At 58.9% G+C, this 18,825-nt stretch overlaps 5 protein-coding genes across 5 annotated transcripts; all 5 read left to right on the top strand.

The window, feature by feature from the left end:
• Positions 1 to 2,989: 2,989 nt before the first annotated feature.
• On the top strand, positions 2,990 to 5,043 carry BXZ73DRAFT_44687 (class II aaRS and biotin synthetase; the record flags this gene model as incomplete). The annotated part of the gene is made up of 4 exons (XM_048019380.1): positions 2,990 to 4,104; positions 4,154 to 4,521; positions 4,582 to 4,780; positions 4,833 to 5,043. The coding sequence occupies 4 exons, from the start codon at positions 2,990 to 2,992 to the stop codon at positions 5,041 to 5,043; spliced, it is 1,893 nt and encodes a 630-aa protein (XP_047879230.1).
• Positions 5,044 to 5,573: 530 nt separating this feature from the next.
• BXZ73DRAFT_44778 (cytochrome P450) lies at positions 5,574 to 7,845 on the top strand (the record flags this gene model as incomplete). Its single annotated transcript, XM_048019396.1, has 11 exons — positions 5,574 to 5,867; positions 5,922 to 6,054; positions 6,115 to 6,134; positions 6,197 to 6,208; positions 6,262 to 6,327; positions 6,389 to 6,637; positions 6,694 to 6,932; positions 6,997 to 7,290; positions 7,347 to 7,433; positions 7,487 to 7,612; positions 7,674 to 7,845. 11 exons carry the CDS (start codon positions 5,574 to 5,576, stop codon positions 7,843 to 7,845), a joined length of 1,692 nt encoding a protein of 563 aa, XP_047879229.1.
• A 1,120-nt stretch (positions 7,846 to 8,965) lies between these two features.
• BXZ73DRAFT_100004 (Lumazine-binding protein) lies at positions 8,966 to 9,856 on the top strand (the record flags this gene model as incomplete). The annotated part of the gene is made up of 4 exons (XM_048014438.1): positions 8,966 to 8,980; positions 9,032 to 9,254; positions 9,308 to 9,387; positions 9,449 to 9,856. The coding sequence occupies 4 exons, from the start codon at positions 8,966 to 8,968 to the stop codon at positions 9,854 to 9,856; spliced, it is 726 nt and encodes a 241-aa protein (XP_047879228.1).
• A 408-nt stretch (positions 9,857 to 10,264) lies between these two features.
• BXZ73DRAFT_735 (uncharacterized protein) lies at positions 10,265 to 12,353 on the top strand (the record flags this gene model as incomplete). The annotated part of the gene is made up of 6 exons (XM_048021905.1): positions 10,265 to 10,804; positions 10,858 to 11,013; positions 11,068 to 11,761; positions 11,815 to 11,963; positions 12,015 to 12,084; positions 12,205 to 12,353. Coding segments are annotated over 6 exons (1,758 nt in total), but the record flags the coding sequence as incomplete, so codon positions are not given.
• A 4,665-nt stretch (positions 12,354 to 17,018) lies between these two features.
• On the top strand, positions 17,019 to 18,695 carry BXZ73DRAFT_100002 (epimerase-domain-containing protein; the record flags this gene model as incomplete). The annotated part of the gene is made up of 8 exons (XM_048014437.1): positions 17,019 to 17,167; positions 17,230 to 17,300; positions 17,353 to 17,384; positions 17,443 to 17,657; positions 17,760 to 17,834; positions 17,905 to 17,963; positions 18,249 to 18,566; positions 18,628 to 18,695. The coding sequence occupies 8 exons, from the start codon at positions 17,019 to 17,021 to the stop codon at positions 18,693 to 18,695; spliced, it is 987 nt and encodes a 328-aa protein (XP_047879226.1).
• Between the last annotated feature and the right edge of the window lie 130 nt (positions 18,696 to 18,825).

Raw genomic sequence — 18,825 nt, 5'->3', positions numbered from 1 at the left:
CCCACCCTCACATTGGACGGCATTCTCACCGTGTGGGTGGTGCAGGGTTCGGTGGATGGTGCGGAGTCCTACGATTGGGTTGTCACAGAACTGGTATGTCGGGTCAACTCGTCTCGGTCCTCATCCCGTCTCAGCGGTCTCTTTGATAGCTGCCCCAGATGAACCCGTTCTCGAGCCCAAACAGTGTTCTCATTGTCGACAATTGCCGCACACACGAGTGAAGCAGTTTGCGAGGCAGTGGAAGCAGCCGGTGAGTGCGGAACATGTTCTTTTGGCTGGAATTTCGCCGTATTAACGGTGCAAAGGGTGTCTGCTCATCGGCAATGGGACCACATGGGTGGAGACGACGCCTTTCCGGAGAACGAGCTTATTGAGGCCTGCTATGCTGCTGTCACCCCGGAGAAGGCTCGCGGCTGGTACAGGCATAGCGGTTACCTGTAGGTATACATTGTAGTTGCTTCTGTGAATTCACGCTTCGGCCCCGACGTGAACACCGTTAAGGGCCTGGTCGGCTGTCTGTGGGATGGGCTGTGGGATGGGCTCGCCTGGGGCCGAGACGGCCGACGACCCATCCCGAGCCCAGCGGGCTTTCGCTGGCATCCGCGTCACTGGGCGTCGCTTTGTGTCACTCCCCATCACGAACGGTGACACCGCGCGCTTGCGCAGTTCCGTGTACGATGGCAATCCACCTCCCTCATGTGTGAACTCCTTCCGCCTGTCCCAACAGCTCATTGGATGCGTGAGAGCATGTGAGCTATGCCCTTTAAGGCCACCCTTATTTTTATTTCCAGTGTGAATTGTCCCCCTATCAGAGCCCGGCACTGGAGGTACAACCCCGCCTCTTACTTAGATAATCATGCAGGTATTGTGAATTTGTGCTCGCTACCGCCCGCACCGCACACTAGTATGTGTTTGCTTCTATGCACCACCATCTACTGTGCATCCACTGTGTGTCTGCGTATCTCTAGTGCCCAAAGGAGTTCAAGTGCGACACATCCACCCTGAGCACCCTCCAATCTATCCTGATTGTGTCCTATAACCCCGAAATCCCACAGAATGGCTGTTACAGCGTAGCTGGCTTCCATTCACCATCCTGCATTCGCCTACTGTATTTCTTTTCAATAAGGTTTGTTTAAACAGTTCAAGGTCACAGCAGAGTGGCAGAGGGCAACCAACAGAGGATTGGGGAGGCAATGTGCCAGGGGAGTTATCAAGCATATCTGCAAATGGTAATCAGGTGGCTTGAATAATAGAAATAGCTATGGTGAATGAGTGGAGTTGTGACTATTGGAGGGAAAGTATGTGTAAAGACAGAAAATAGAGGGAGGGGAAGGGAGCAAGCAGTAAGCAGAGAGGGGGAGACAGTGAGTACGGGCATTGCGGGCACGGGGAGCAGGGGGATGGCGTGACGGGAAAAGCGCCCATCAGGATGCCCATCTGCCCACGGCCCGGAGGCGTCCGAGCCCACGACGGGATGGGCTCGAGGGGCGTCTATCGTGAGCCCACAGCCCATCGTGCTGTGGGATCATTTTGGCGGGGAACCCAGCCCATCCCACGGGCAGCCGACCAGGCCCTAAAGCTCTCCCAGTCCCTGCCCGCGCTGCTTCATACGTGCACGATGGCGTTGCATCTCGCGCTTGCGCTCTCAAGGTACCACATGGGTTTGAGCATGGTCAGTCTCACGCGGTGCATCATGGTGGTCGTTGTGTGGAATGTGCTCGGCGCGCGGGGCGACGGCGAGTGCTGTATGATCCTCGCCATCATCGTCAATAGTGTGCTGCAGGTTGTCCTCTACGTGTCGCTTGCACTGCTGTGGATCGTGACGTACTTTGTGGTGCTCAAGACGATGTCGCGCGTATTCCTCGAGACGTGCTTCCTGCCGTGGCTCTCGCCACCCATGACCAGGCAGGAAGTCATGACGTGCGACCAAACCGTGCGTTGCGCATCTCTCTGTTGCCTTCTGTGTCGTCCATGTAGCGGAAAGGTATGTAGAGCCAGTGTTAGAGCAGGAAGGAGGCAAAAACAGTAGCGTACAATGTGTTGCTGGCACACTCTCGCTGTCCGACCCCAATTTCCATCATTTTCCGAATTTTCTGCGTCGCTCGCGTCGGCTCGCGTCAGGTCGTGCGCGCGCGGCGGGACTTTCCCGAATTTCTCCGAATTTTTCGGAGCATTCGTGCCTGTTGCCGCTCGCGTAGCGTCGGAGTTGGTGGGGCAATCATTTCGGCAACAGCTGTAAAGAACGCCCTCTCGGCGTCAGCAGTGGCGAAAATATGGGCTCCAGTACTGGACACCCATACAAAGGACCTTCCCTCGGACTGGGTCCTAAATAGCGGGGTTTTAGTGGGTATCAGAAAAGGACGGAGACGTCCTTCCTGAGTCCCACACTGACTAGTTCACTCTGGTCGTGCGCAATGCATTTCCTCGCGGTGTCATTATTTATATCTAGGAGAAGCGGAGTTTTCTCGTTTCCTCTGATTATCCTAGAACAGCTGACCGGTCGTTTCGCTACGACTACGAGACTAGCTGCCCCACTCGGGCGCAGCAGAGCTCGACGGTTTCGCTCCACCAAAAAAAAAAAAAAAAAAAAAAAAGATAGTAAAATGAAGTCTGGTTGACGTGCCACGGCATATCTGTAAAGATTGTTAAAAATCAATCAATTTAATGATTTCAAGAGGTTGGAATAATGTGATAATCTTATCTAGAGTGAGAGGTTAGATAAGATGGCGATGATACATGCCGATCTTATCTGTCTTGATTCCAACCGCCACTACCCCTCCTGACAGCAAGCAGTATGTTGTGATGCTAGTGAAAAAAACACTGAAATATTACCCGCATAAAAGTAAGCTCTTGTCACTATATGCGCTAAGAGATCACTGACGAGTTTGAATATCAGTCCCGCATCATCATCATCATATTCCGACGATATCCCTCGGTGTTTCGAGCACGAACCCGCACGACCTCCACCGCGGCACCCCCTCTTAGCGACATGAACGTCCTCGTCTACACCGGTTCGGATGTATCTTCGACTTTCCACCAGCACACCCTTTCCTCCATCCGCTCCATCTTGGCCCCGAACTACGCCGTGCAAGCCGTCAACTCGACGTCCCTCGCCTCGCACCCATGGTCTAAAGGATGCGCAATGCTCGTTATGCCTCCTTTACTGTCTCAGGGCCAAACCGGAACGCCAGAATCACCTTTCAACACCGCTGCGGCTCAGGCGGTCCAGAAGTATGTCGTCGCTGGCGGGCGTCTTCTGTCGCTGGGGAATGTCGCTCGCGTGAGCCCAGCTCAGACTCGGGGGCTGCCGGACACGTCATCGAGCAGCAAACTGTCCCTGGAAGACGAGGATCGCCGAATCGCCGTGACGATCGCTCCAAGCACCGATGCTCCAGCTTCGGCCGACGTGCAAGTGGTCAACAGCTACGTCGTCGAGGGATTGCCGACAGCAGGCTCGATCGATCTGACTGCGATACCAGACCTGGGGAAGGTCGGCGTCGAAGTCCTCGCGCGATATCCATCTGGCGCGACGGTCGCTGGCGCAAACATCCCACTCGGCCAGGGAGTGGTAGGCGTGTGGACTCTGTGCGTTCCACAAGAGTACGCCGCGCAGCCCGGAATCATCGCACTCCTCCGCTCGACCATCGACGCCCTTGGTTTGCAGCTCTCCATGTCGAACGCAGTCGCACGGCCCACCCCTCAAGTTCTCTGCTCAGCACCTTGGCGTCCTGGCGTCGTCGAGCATGCCCTCCGTTCAATTGGTGTCTCGGCTCTTACGCACGAGCTCGCGGACAAGAACGACACCTTTCTCTTCCACTCGCAGGAGCAGGCGACGGCTGTCTTTGAGCAGCAGCGGGTTGCGGCAGATACCGTGAGCGACGACTCCACGACGTGGAATCCGAAGCACATCGTCGTCTACCCCGGCGCAATCCTCCCTGCCACCGAACTCACGCCGCGCTTCAATATCACTGCATACTACGAAGCTCTCGCGGACGCCCGGAAAGGACAAGCATGTCCGGACACCTATGAAGACGATACCTGGGGAGTGGGGGAAGCGCTGTTGTATGGCGAGGTTGTGACCAGCACACAGACGATGCTCGACAAGTACGCCTCTGTCTCTGTACACCTGGTCGTGATGATGACATTATTTCAGAAACACCCATCTGCTCACTTCCCTCCCGACGCCGCTTGTCTCGCTGGCCTCAATGCAATTGACCGGTCGAGGCCGCGGTGCGAACGTGTGGCTCTCCCCTCCAGGATGCCTCCAATTCTCCCTTCTCCTGCGCGCGCCTCTGTTAGCGCTTCCGGGCTCGCGCCTCGTCTTCGTGCAGTACCTCGCGGCGCTCGTTCTTGCGGACGCGTGCCGGGATCCCGCGGTTCTCGGAACTTCAACCGGGGATGCTGTGCGCATCAAGTGGCCGAACGACATATACGCAATCACCCAGGATGGCGAGAGGAAGAAGATCGGCGGCATCCTGGTCAACACCAGCTTCGGCCAAGGCAAGGTCGAGATCGTCGTCGGTGCGCGCTCTCCCGGCTCCTCGTCCGCTCTCCGTAGACTGACGTCGCTTCCACCCGCAGGCTGTGGCCTCAACGTGCTCAACCCGCCGCCGATCCTCTCACTCGGGCAGCTCGCGCGGGGCAGCGCCGCCCCGCCGACGATGGAGCGCACCTTCGCGGCGATCATGGCGCGCTTCGAGCTCAAGTGGTCCGAGTTCCTCGCCGCGCGTGGGTCCTTCGAGCCGTTCATGGATGAGTACCTGGAGCGCTGGCTCCACTCGTGCGTGCCCCGTTCCGTCCACAGCCCCGTCTCTGACCTGGCCGCGACACAGGGACGAGCTCGTGACGCTGACCACGGTGTCGCCGGCGCGCAAGGTGCGCATCGTGGGGATAACGCCGGAGCACGGGCTGCTGCGGACGATGGCGGAGCCGGACGCGTTCTCGTCTCTTCGAGGTGGAGGCGGACCGGAGTTCTTTGACCTTCAGCCGGACGGGAACAGCTTCGACCTTTTGGCAGGACTCATCAAGACGAAGGGGGCGTGAGCCGAGCCGGCCCGGGTATGTTGTTTGAGAAGAAGGCCAGGGAATGGCGCATGGCGATGGAAGCTCCCTGTAGTCGGTCAGCTCGGTGATGTACGGTTGCTCCGCGTGCTGCCAGAAAGCATCTGGTCGGTGCCTGGCAGTCAACTTTGATGCGCTGAAAGGGGGGCCGCGGATGACTCAGTTAGGATGAGGTAATCCTCTGCTGTGTGCGGGGGCACCTTGCGGGGGGTTTGATGGGGGCTCTTTCTCGAGGCCTCTTGAGCTCGGACAGTCTGTGGCTGTGTCCCGGACTTCTGGCGCCGTAGCGCTGTTGCCGCTCCAAAGCCGCGCATCTCCCGAGCGCAGTATCAGCACCCTATATAACCCACCAGAGGTGAGCTGCCACGCTGTCTATCCTGCCATCCGCCTTGGAGAGGCTGACTCGACACGACTCTAGATTCTCGGATCACGCACAGATAGTTGTGAGTACCCTAAACTTCAACAAGTGTTACGCTTGTGCTCACTACTGATGACTTACAGTTCTAGTCACAATGTGGATCGACGGCCTTGCCCTTTTGTGGGGCAGCGTCTTCGATGTGCGGTCGATCTTATACCTTTTCGCCGTCATCGTGATTGCCCTCGTCGGGGCACTCGTCTTCACCTTCGGTCCTATGCTGTTGTCCCAGTACACGTCCAAATTGAACAACCTGCCCGGACCCAAAAGCACGAGCTGGATCTACGGCCAGATGAAGCGCATCCATGGCGAGAGCGAGGCATCCGTCGTGCAAGAGACCTGGGTCAAGGAGTACGGCTCAGAAACCCTTATGTATAACGGACTTTTGAACGTGCGTACTGACAGTCTCCACTGTGCGTGACTCCATCTAACGTCTCATCTGCAGATCCCTCGTCTGTGGACCCTCGACTTGCGCGCGCTCAACCATATCCTTACTCACTCCAACGACTATCCCAAGCCGGAGGTGGCAAGGCGTGCTCTCTCCAACCTGCTCAGCGACGGCCTCCTCAGCGCAGAAGGTACGTTTCTAGCTTGGCGTTCGATGTTGAGCGCGAGTCTGATAGTCGTTCTGAGTTCAGGCGAGCTGCACAGACAACAGGTACGCCATATCCCCGCCCATTATGAAAGTCCGCAGTCGCTGATTGTGAATGGGCGCGACAGCGGCGGGTGATGGTACGTCTTCGGATGCACCCAGATTGACGCTCAACTGATGTTCTTATTCCCAGAACCCTGCCTTCGGTCCCGCGCAGATCCGCGACTTCACAGAGACGTTCCTCGACAAGTCCATCGAGGTGACTTTCCGCCCCCCTCCGCCCCGCCCCAGTTCGTTACACGCTGACCGCACCGGGGTAGCTTCGCGATGCCTGGATGGGCGAAGTCGAGAAGAACGGGTCCCCCGCGCGGATCGACGCCCTGAGCTGGCTGAGCCGCGCGACGCTGGACATCATCGGCCTCGCGGGCTTCAACTACCACTTCCACTCGATCAACCCGGATGGCAAGCCCAACGAGCTCAACGAGGCGTTCATCCACATCTTCAGCCCGAAGACCAGCGTCAGCGTCATCGCCGTGCTCCGCATGTTCTTCCCGATCTTCCGTTATGTGGTATGTCCATCTGCTTCACGCCCTTCGACTCGAGCTGAGAACCTTGTGCGCTTCAGCCCAATATTCAAGGCCGGCGCGTGGCGCGCGCGAAGGCGGTGATGCGCCAGATCGGAATGGACTTGATTGCGCAAAAGAAGGCGGAGATCGCGGAGGAGAAGGGCGTGGTGACGAGCGAAAGGTCGGGCAGCATGCGCGGGCGCGATCTCCTCACGCTCCTCCTCAAGGCTAACATGGCCACGGACATCCCCGACCACCAGCGGATGCCTGACGAGGACGTTCTCGCGCAAATCCCCACGTGCGCTCCCTCATCCACGCCCAATGTGTACCTTGGTTGCTGAGCACGGCGCCGTTTTCTGCAGGTTCTTCGTCGCCGGCCACGAAACGACGAGCACAGCGACTACGTGGTGCCTCTTCGCGCTCACGCAGGCACCAGGTGTCCAGACCAGGCTGCGCGAGGAGCTCCTGGCGGTGCCCACCGACATGCCGACGATGGAGGAGCTGAACGAGCTTCCGTATCTGGACGCCGTCGTGCGCGAGACGCTGCGCCTCTACGCGCCCGTGCCGAACACCATGCGCCAGGCGAGCAAAGACGACGTGATTCCTGTCGCGGAGCCGTTCGTCGACCGGCACGGAGTCACGCAGGACAGCATCCGGTAAGTTGGAGATGGACAGGCTGCGGATGCGGCTCACGCTCGTCTTCGGCCGCCAGGATTTCCGCAGGCGACATCGTGCTGATTCCGATTATCGCGCTCAACCGGTCGAAGAAGCTCTGGGGCGAGGACGCTGCGGAGTTCAAGTGCGTGTAGGGTGTTTTGCTCGTGTCACGATACTGACCACTTCGGCATCCAGCCCGAACCGGTGGCTCGGCGAGGGGCTTCCCGACGCTGTCGGCCCCGTCCCCGGGGTGTGGGGCCACATGCTGACTTTCCTTGGCGGCCCCAGAGCCTGCATTGGATATCGTTTCACTCTCGTCGAGTACGTCTTCCGTTCTAACCCCCTGCTCGATGTGCAGGCTGATGCCCAAGTGGACTGATAGGATGAAGGCGCTCATCTTCACGCTCGTGCGCCGCTTTGAATTCGAGCTCGCCGTGCCTGTCGAGGACGTGGAGAAGAAACAGGGTGCCGCTGTGCAGCGTCCGCGCCTCCGCAGCGACCCAGAGGCGGGTGGGCAGCTCCCCTTGCTCGTCAAGCAGCACCACGCGCTGTGAGGTCTGTGTGGAACGACGGTGGAAGGACCCTCGGATTGCGGATGGGAACAGCTCTATGATTCATTGCTTTTGTATCCATCTATGTCGGAAGAAGTTCTTATCGGGGAACCAGTTTCCAACGCAGTGCACTCTTCAGTTGAGACACGATGCTAATGAACTGAGAACAATGCCCATTGGTTACAGAGACTACATAATACTTACATGAATGGCGCATGTTGGCTTCCCCGTCGCGCGAGCGACAGGTACTAGTCCCGAGGGCCACGAAGAGGCCTGCGCCGATACCTCGGGAAATATTTTGCAACGGAGGTCGTTAGGACCTCCGTCGCCCGAAACATAAGTAGACATACGCATAGGGATAAGAACGACGATAGAAATGGGGGGTAGGGAGAGAAACAAGGACGGGCCGAGCTGGGGTCGGCGCGCTCGAGTGTCCCGGAGCCTCGAAAACATTCCGTGAAGGTCACGGAGGGGCGTTCATCGGGTCGTGCGCGCCGCCTGACGATCGCCGTCCTTGTGCATAGGCGTGGACATGGGGAGGAGAGGGAGAGCGGTAACAGTCGAGAGAAAAGAAATAAGGCTCGAAGCCTGAAGGCAGCACGCACGACAAGTTTCCCGGAGCCAAATCTTTCCGATGGACTTCGCGGAGCGGCATTCATCGGGAACGTGCGTGCCGCCTGGCGCGGGACCGTAGTCTACTTTCGCCGCTGGATTGGACAGCGGGAAGTGATCGACCGCACCCTTACTGAGCATATTTGCATACGTCTGGTCTCCAAGCCCCGATTCGCTGCCCAACAGTCGAAGTCAGGTCTCGTTCAAAGACGATGCAAGGCGAGTGACTCACAATGTTGAGGGGTTGCCGTTGAAGGCATGGCTGCCGCGCGGAAATCAGCGTCGACGTCAGCGAGAGGGAGTGATAGAGAGACGCACAGATCACATTGCGTATCGCTCAGCTCGTGGGATCCGTCGCCGACGACTGTGACGGGAGGGAATGGCCCCGCTGCACGGTGTCCCTCACCTACCCCTGTGGCGCGCACGCAGGTTGATTCTCTCTTCCATCTCATTCTCCTCCCCTACAATACCAACAGGGCGGCCGAACTCCTCAAACACAAGCGCATAAGCCATGTTCACAGGCCTAGTACGCCTCCCCGCACGACGCTCGTCTGCCCGTCTCACCCCCGGCCCGCAGATCGAGCACCTCGGCACCGTCGTCGACATCGCGCACGACGCCGGCGGGTGCGCGCTCACCGTCGGCGACTCCGCCGCGATCCTCGGCGACTGCCACGTCGGGGACTCGATCGCGGTCAACGGCGCGTGCCTGACCGTCGTCGAGTTCGATGGCGCGCCCGCCGCGCGCGGCGGCTGGTTCAAGGTCTGGCTCGCGAACGAGACGCTGGACAGGACGGACCTGGGTGCGTAAACGTTCCCCGCGGGTGCGCTTCTCTGCGACGACGGCGCGTGGCAGGGGAGCGCAAGGTCGGGGACCAGGTCAACCTCGAGCGCGCGATGGGCGCACACGTGCGGTTCGGAGGCCACTTCGTGCAGGTGCGTCCGAGCCCCCCGTCCTCCCTCCTTGCTTCGCTGAGCCGCCCCCTCCCCCGCCCAGGCGCACGTCGACACCACCGCGACGCTCGTCGAGAAGACCGCGGACGGGGACTCGCTCCGGCTGCGGTTCGAGCTCCCGGCGGCGACGGCGGCGCGGCCGTCGCTGCTCCCGTACCTCGTCCCGAAGGGCTACGTCGCGCTCGACGGCGCGTCGCTCACGCTGACCGCGGTCGACGACGCCCCGCGCGCGTTCGCGGTCATGCTCATCACGCACACCCAGGACAAGATCACGCTCGGGCGGAAGCCGCTCGGCGCGCACGTCAACGTCGAGGTCGACATGCTCGGCAAGTTCGTCGAGAAGAGCGTGCGCGCGGCGCTCGGCGGGGACGCGGACGGGGCCGCGGGCCCGGTGCGCGCGCTGGTGGAGAAGGTGGTGGAGGAGGTGTTGGCGAAGAAGGGGATTGCGTGAGTGCTGGGCGCGAGAGCCGGGGGACCACGGTCTGAAACGGTTTGGAAACTGGCCACACAGGAGAGTGCAGGCCGTACGACAGTAGGTGTGGCATGTACGAGGGATCCGAATCCGAGCCACCCACCTGGGTCATGTCGACGTATGGTGTTCGTCATCCACGTGCGGAGGGGTTGTGTAGGGGTGAGATGGCAAAGGGGTTATGTCGACGATAGCTCTCCCGTTCGTTAGGCACTCGATTGTCTGCGAACCGAGAGCCAACGACCTCCCTCCCAGGTCCGTTGTCCCTCATCTGCTTGCCAGTCACGTTTCCCTCACAGGTTTTACAGGTAACAGGGCCCACGCAGAGCCTTACGCAACTCCAGGCAAAGCGTCCCCTCAGAGCCGTAACGCCAGAAGGTTATCTACGACATGGCTGGCGCACTCTTCCGTTGCTCCCCCGGCGATTGGCTCGCGACCCATGCTGTTCTCAGCAAGGACTGGCCCGAAAACATGGTCGACAACGTCACTACCTGTCTCAAAAACACTCCGGGTGACGATGGGCAAGCCATTCTCGACGACGACGGTTGGGTCGCCATCAACGCCTTCCCCGACTCCGATGACGAGGCCATAACATTCTCCCACTTCGAGACGGCCGGCAGGGCGATCGCCCAGGCCGTAGGCAAGATGCACCCCGACTCACCCCCCACCCGTCCGTCCATGCGTTCCTTCCCTGTCGTCGAGGGCTATCGGCTCCATCCCGACAATCCCCGCATTCTTTTACGCCCTCGTGTTGACAAACCCCCATCCTGTACAGACGCTCCTTCGAATGTGAAGCTTTCCGGCGACCGCCTCGGAGAAAAGCGCAGACCGAACGATGGAGCCGAGTGCCGGTATGCCTCAGACGAGATCACAGACACGGCGACGATCGGAGAGTTCAGACTATACGACTCTACCACCGGAAGGGAAGACGTGGGTGGATTCGTCTCCGATAGCACCACAACCTGTTGCTCACTGTCTCACAGAACGAGCAGAGGCTGGCCCAGGCAGCGACCGAAGTCCTGTTCGGCGATCCCGGTAGACGCCATATCAACGGCATCACCATCTCGGGCAACAACCTCCAATTCTTCAGCTTTTCGCGCTCCCATGTCCAGTGCTCGACCGGCTTCGACTTCCACAAGGTGCTTCCCGTTGTCGGAGACTGCCGTCCGCGACTGACCGACCTTCGTGCACAGGAGCCGCAGAACCTCGTCTGGTTTCTGGTTTTCGTGATGTACGGCTCTCTAGAGGCCCTCGGCTATGACCTCTCGGTTCAACGCATCCCTTCCAAGACCGGCGACGGCACGGACAGGGCCAAGTGCGACTTCCGTTATTGGATCGAGGGCCGCGCGTTCCTCACGGAGGGCGATCCCATCTCGCACGAAAGCGCATACAACGTCTCGTCCCGCGCGACTCGGGTCTGGAAAGTAAAGGAGGTAAAACTCACACCCGAGGGACGGGTGCCCGAGTTCTTGGAGTTCCTCGACGGCGAGAAGGTGCTGAAGGATGTCTGGCTGTACGAGGATGCTAGGTTGGAGCACGATATCCAGGGGGCGATCTTCCAGAAGCTGGACGACAGCGCCCAACAGCATTTCCTCAAGATCCTCGTCGACAGCGTCGTCCAGCTAAGCGACGGAGAGTCGGACATTACTGCCATGTGCCCAAACGAGAAGACGGAGTGGACCCAAATCTACTATGTACCGTCCATAGCCCGACGAGACGTGATCGCTAGCCAGAAGCCCGCACGGCCCGAGCGCAACGCATTCCCACGTATGCTGAAAAGCCGCCACCGCAAGCACGTCCGAACGGTTTTCGAAGGGCGCTGTGAGAGCGTGTATGAGCTGAGGGACTTCTCTAGCTTCCTCCGATGCGTCGCCGGTTGCGCGAAGGGTGCGTTTCTCAATTGGCTTCCGAAACGGCTCTTCTGACGAAAACCACTTTAGCCCTGGACTTGATGCGCGAGGCCGGCTACGTCCATCGCGACGTCAGCGCTGGCAACTGTCTCTATGATCCGGTTGCGAAATTTGGCAGGTTGGCAGACCTGGAGTACGCAAAGCCATACGAGGACATTCCAGCTTCTGAACCCAAAGTTGTGAGTTTCCGGACAGCGCCCACTTGGAACGTGTTGTTGATCGATTCCTAGGGTACTCCCGATTTCATGGCCGTCGAATACCAAGCCGAGACGTGGTTATTCGGTGATCAGGATGGCTTTCGTTCGCCCCCGAGGAGGCGACATATCGCCGCCCAGGCTGACCCAAATAAACATCAGGCCGCTTCAGCACCTCATGTTCTCAGCACCTCCACCGATATACTCACCAACGACACTCCTGCAGGCGGCATCACCGCTGACGACGCGCCCGGCCAATCTCACTGTGATGCACTCCGACAACCCTGGACACTTCCCGTGTTCATCGTACACTTTCTCCACGACCTCGAGTCGCTCTACTGGGTCTATGTCTGGTTCCTCCACTTCCGCATCCCTCACCAGTCGAACATTGAACTGCAGGAAATGACCTTTGACATCAAGAATATCCACGACAACATCGACCGGAGCTCGAGGGAATACTTTTTCTACGGCATGGGCGGAGCCGTCACGCGAATGCTCCTCATCACCCAGCCCACGGATAGGATCTTCAAGTTACTGCACTTATTTGGCCCGCTTTACACATCCTGCCCTCTCCTCCTCGAACCCATCGTTGCGTTCAACGCTGATCTACGCGACGCGCACACGAATCTCCAGCGGGAAGACCTGGACGAATCTCGTGACGCGACCCCGCGCCTTCCTGTCTCGACCATGGTTACTGACGAGCTCTACACGTTGTTCGGCGGCCTCATAGACGAAGCCCTCGCTTCCTTGGGCGACGAGCCCCTGCCCGTCAAGATGTTGGATGAGCTGCTTGATCCCCTCTCCCCGGCCATGATCACGAACGCGGCGGAGGCAGACAACGACGACCGGGGGACCGAGCTCGAGCAGCGGCCGCGCAAGAAGCCGAAGATACTCAACAGCGGTCCTGCGACTGGGAGCAAGAGGGGAGGGTGACCGGATCGACGCTCGGCGTGCACGTCGTGTTTTCTGCGCTCGGCCTCAGGCTTGACCTGGCGCAGGACGTCGACTTTCCGTGACCGGCCTTGCCCGACGAGCAGAAACCCTGGCTCCTGGTCTTCTTCGAGGTCACCGGGCGCGAGCAGATCGCCGGCTGCGGGTTGCATGACGGACGGCACGCGGATGATGGGCGTCACCGTGGGTGGGCGGGGACGGTCCCGGATAGACTCTGGGCGTAGTAACACCTCTTCTATGTGGGCCCGGACATCGAATGAGGGCAAAGAGCGGACAACTGCCTGTTCTGTGATCCCTCATATGCACGATTGCATGACTGGGTACTGCGGAGGAGGGGGCAGGGACGGGGAAGGAGACGGGGATGAGATGGAGACGAAATGTCCAGAAAGAGACAAAGGAGCGAAGTGAGGGGGGCGACAAGGAAGGCCGGACGATATGTTCGAGGAGGAGAGGAGGGCGTGTGTGTAGATTTAGGGGGGCCGAATGTACTGACTCTGTGCGGCGAACACGCGGGCGAGCGATGCTGCCGCGCGACTCTTGTCGGGGCACATGTCGGGGAAAGTCTTGATTGTGCTGGTGCGTCGGCAGCGAGGTGCTGCGTGGATGCACGTCGGCGATGGGGTTGTGCGGATGTGTCGGTGGGTGGGTGCGGGTGGAGAGAGCGGGGCACAGCCGGTAGGTGCCAGCTTGGACCGACGCGCCCCGCGCGTAGACGCGTGGCCGGCGCGTCACTGGATCGTCCGGACGCAGTGCTGCAGTATCTGCTCCAACAACGCATCGAAATTTGGCTGAGCATCCGCTGAAAGACATATCAGCGAAAAGGGTACGCACGAGCAAGGCAAAATCGTGTACCAGTGTCGTGGTGGTCACTCACTCGTCTCTCGCATCTCGCCAGCGTTCTCTCTTCAAGCTTCAAGATCCGGGTCACGAGCATTACACACAGTCCTTCCCCCGCTCTATTTCACCCGAGCTCCCGGAGCTGTACGCGGATTGTAGGACGGTCAATGGAGTTTGAGCAGAGGTCGCTTCCGCGCTCGCACTGGATCCCCTGCCACTAGGCTTTCTCATTGTTGGGCTCATGAGCTCATCTTCATTCTCATTCTGGTCCACTGTACCATCGCAACACGACCAGATATCGCGCCCAACACGTGCTAGACCACGAAACAGACCGACTTTGATCATTCTACGTGGAACTAGAATTCGAACCTCCCTCGTTGATGACTCTGCGACCTCCAGTCGAGATCGCCCCGTGCCCGTGCCCACACGCCTCTGTCTAACGCCTCCCGAAGGTCCGAGGTGGTACGAAACTCGCCACGCACGGCCTTGCCAGACAAACGCACTGCCAACTCCGCCCGGCCTGCTTCGAGCTCGCGCAGAACCCTGTCCTCAACCGCCCGGCGCTCCTCCACCTCCTTCTCTTTCAAAACCTCCAAAAACGCCGTGGGGGTCTTGCGGGGCACACAACGCCTCAGAAATCCCCACTTGGAGCAACCTGAATCTTCCGAGCGGGCGTCGGGCTGGATTCCAGGGCCGTCCGCTGCGTCGGAGTCCACGAGCCTCTCCCACAAGGCGCGGGCGAACCACGCGTGCGCGTACGTGTTCTCGATGCAGTCAGGGTGGACGCGGCGCAGCGCGCACGCCGCGGCGAGTGCGCGCGCGGGACTGCCAGCCTACAGCTGTTGCCGAAATGATTGCCCGACTAACTCCGACGCTACGCGAGCGGCAACAGGCACGAATGCTCCGAAAAATTCGGAGAAATTCGGGAAAGTCTCACCGCGCGCGCACGACAACCCAATCGTAGGACTCCGCACCATCCACCGAACCCTGCACCACCCACACGGTGAGAATGCCGTCCAATGTGAGGGCGGGGAGGACGGAGAAGCGTCGGCCCTGGTCAGCCGAGATCCTCTTCACAGCACGCTGCCCATTCAAAGCGCACCCATACCGCCTTTGAACAGTTCGGTTGTCCTTGCTTGACTCGTCCCGGGCGTGCCACCAATGCCGGGTAATCTCGTCGCGTTGGGCTGCCTCCTTTCACAGTTTCTTGTACGAAAACCCGAGATGGACGAGGGTACGGTGGGCAGTTGTGAAAGAGATGCGAATACCGTGGGTTTGCACCACTTGACGACTTCGTGGAGGTACATCGAAGGGTGGGCGAGGAGATATTGTAGATCCTCTAGGACCGCGGGTGGAAGCAGAGGGCGGCGACCACAGAGAATCCGGCTGCTCTAATGTCTTGTAGTCGTCCTCCCATCGTCGGATAGAGCGTATAGACACTCCCAGGACTTCAGCCACGTCGACCCGCGACCAGCCTTGAACCGACCGCAAGTAGATCGCACCAGCCTTGAAGCTTGATATCTCGCGAGACTTAGCACCCAGGCATGATGAGATGTGAAGCAGAGACAAAAGGAATGGAGCGGAGGGCGCAAAACCGCTGCAGACGATGAGGACGATTTTTTCTATTTTTTCGATTTTCTCGTGTGCGTTCGTGCAGCTCGCGTATCATCGGAGTTGGTCGGGCAATCATTTCGGAAACAGCTGAACGCGTAACGACCTGCCCTAAACTCACTCATTTGGGCTTTCTCTGATCGATAGACGGTGTGGTCACTGACTCACTGGTCAGGTCTTTTTGACGCAAGTCACGTCCTCTTCCTCATGACTCTTCCTTCAACGTTTCCAACTCTCTGTGCAGTATCACCGAGCGCTTTTAACGGTGTGGATATCGCACTGACATCTATGAACGCCGCAATTGTTCTGGGAGGGAGACTATGCCCACAATCCTCTCGCGCCTCCCACACGACGCATGCTGCAACGCCCTGCGATCCCCGTTGAATGCAGCCTGGTTTGGAAAACGAGGCGGAGTCATGGCGCCACGCAATGGAACGGCGGATCTCATGGGGTTGGACCAGATGACAGAGCTCAGTTAGTATGTGCCTATTTGTGTTCACATGTCCTTCCCTTGTGTTTGCCGTGTTTTATCTTGCACGGTAGTGGCAATGAGGCGGAATATGATCATCCGTTTCCTCATTAGAGGCAACGGCACGAGTGCTTCAACCTCGACTCCTGTTTGCGATTAACCCCGACACATGTAATAGTAATTCGACGCAGCTCACGGATACGAGCGGCGATTACAGAACTGCTTATCACGCGTACTGGGTACGGGATCAGACACCAATTGCGTACGTCACCCGGCTCTGCCCGCTAGATTCTAAAGCATTTTTGGAAGTTGCCGTCAACATCGACAGTTACGACTCGAGACGTCCGGGTACGTACCTCAACCCAGGACAATTCGCAGTGGGCGGACTCTTTCGCAAACATGACACAGAAAGTGCATTTTACTCGCTCATTGCTCCCATCTGTGAGTCGCGTCACGACGACTCAACTTCCTGCGCGACAACGCCCCTCACGCCGTGCACGTCGCGTCTCAACTTTTGATAAAAGGGCTGCCTAGGGGAGACTAGTCTCAACCGCGGATACTATTTCCTCAACTGTCTATCTGTAACGAATATTGTCTGGTGATTCTTCTATTACGTCTCACATACCAACATCGTCATTTGAAGCAACCTGACCTGCGTGAACAGAAGCGTTTAAGCTGTGGGGTTTGAAACCGTACGGCCACTACGCAGAGACTTCAGACAATCGTGAACCTTCAGTCCAAATTCCCCGAGCCTCGTCAAAGGCCTCTTTGCGACTTTCGGGATCGGTACACAGACCGTTTCGTTTTGTCACCACCCTCACGGGGTGGAACATGTACACCCGCCGGTGGGGAGGGTAGTACCTCATTCTGGGAGCTGGAAGTTGGGTGCGGGGCCGTGTTCTACATACGGGGGTTCTATGCGCATCCATGTGTAGCTGCGCTGTCTGCGTTGTCTGTCAAATGCTTCGATCATGAGTTATCTGCAGTGGCCCTGGAGCTAGTAGACCGTTGCGGGATGTTCTGTGTGACTCCGGCCCGCGTTTCCGGTGGCCCTGGGATGCGCAGGCGCCCGTAGATACATGGTGCTTTGCGCGCCACGGTCGTCTCTGCATTCAGTCTCTTTCTTCTCTCCCCCACCATCGATAACGCCTACGACCCTCACGACCCGCGCAATGTCTGTTCGCGTGCTTGTCACTGGCGGCACTGGCCTCGTCGGTCAAGGCATCAAGTATGTGATTGAGACCGAGCCCGAAAACTCGACGTTTGGCAAGCAGAGTGGCGAGGAGTGGTTCTTCATCGGCTCGAAGGAGGCGGACCTCAAGTGAGTCCAGAATCGTCTTTTATGCGCGGCATCTGCTAATCGACGCGTGTTTGCGTGCGCAGGAGCCAGGAGCAGACGATGAAGCTGTTCGAGAAGTACAAGCCGACCCATGTCATCCACCTCGCTGCGCTTGGTAAGCTCCTCCTTCACATCCGTGCGCATCTGTACTTACTCTGGACTCGCAGTCGGCGGTCTCTTCGCGAACATGGCCCGGAAAGTACGTCGTCCTTATCTACTGCTCCCATCCACGCGTCTCATTTCTCGCGCCACCGCAGCTCGACTTCCTGCGCGACAACCTCCTCATCAACGACAACGTCCTCCACGCCGCGCACGAGTTCAAGTGCAAGAAGGTGATCTCCTGCCTGTCGACGTGCGTCTACCCGGACAAGGTCGAGTACCCGCTCGACGAGACCAAGATCCACCAGGGCCTCCCGCACGAAAGCAACTTCGGCTACGCACACGCGAAGCGACTCGTCGACGTCCAGAACCAGTGCGTATCTCCTTGACTTCGTATCCGCGCATTCCCTCCACACGGTTCTCCCCCCCGCGCCCCCGTGGCGCTTGTACGAAGTTGACCGGGCGGGCGTTACAGCGCATACAAGGACCAGTACGGCGACAACTTCACGTCCGCGATCCCAACGAACGTGTTCGGGCCGCACGATAACTTGTGAGTTCTGTTCCTGGCGCCGTTAACGCGCTTCGTGTGGCATGCTGAAGGGTTCGCGATGGCGTTAAAGCGACCTGGAGAGCGCGCATGTGCTCCCCGCACTGATGCATCGGTGCTACCTTGCCCAAAGTACGTCTTTCGCCCGCCTTTCATGCATTTGTGGTCCTCAATAACGCCGCCCCTCCCCTTTCTACGATTTCCTCGATGTCGGCCTTTCCTTTCGCCGCCTACCTCCTACATCAACCTGGGACACGCGATTCCGCCACCCATCGTCACTATCGCGTCTCAAACGCGGATATCGCTCTTTCTCCTCAACTGCCTATCTGTTGTGCCCGCTCCCGCGCGACGTCATCCGCGCCACCTCTGCGCTCGCGCATGTCCTCCACATCCACTCGCGCCTGTCCACTCGCGCAGAGAACGGCACACCATTCGTCGTCTGGGGCACCGGCAAGCCGCTCCGGCAGTTCATCTACTCGCGCGACCTCGCGAAGCTGTTCGTCTGGCAGCTCCGGAACTACGAATCGGTCGAGCCCCTCATTCTGTCCGTCGGCGAAGACGAGGAGGTGTCGATCAAGCAAGCGGCGGACGCGCTCGTGAGCGCGATGGGATTCAAGGGCGACTACCGGTTCGACGAGACCAAGGCGGACGGCCAGTTCCGGAAGCCGGCATCGAACAAGAAGCTCCTTGGGCTGCTCAAGGGAACTGGGTTCCAGTTCACGCCGTTCGAGAAGGGTGAGCGGCCTGTCTCTGTGTTGTGCGATGTGCAGATTGGACTAATGAGGGCATGTTTTAGCGTTGGACGAGACCGTGCAGTGGTTCCGGCAGAACTACGAGACGGCGAGGACGGGTAAGAAGCAGTAAATCGTCATGTGGCGAGAGCGGGGATGCTTCCGGATGGACTAGAAGCTGTATTTCTGTAGACTTTCATGGATACAAAGGCCAGTGCTCATCATGCCCTGCGTGCCGCACAACATGGGGATCAGGCTCACTA

This window comes from Epithele typhae (assembly GCF_022376455.1).
Source record: "Epithele typhae strain CBS 203.58 chromosome Unknown BXZ73scaffold_15, whole genome shotgun sequence".
Taxonomy (NCBI): Eukaryota; Fungi; Basidiomycota; class Agaricomycetes; order Polyporales; family Epitheliaceae; genus Epithele; species Epithele typhae.
The sequence above is the reverse complement of the archived record's forward strand: the minus strand, read 5'-3'. Positions and strand labels throughout refer to the sequence as shown.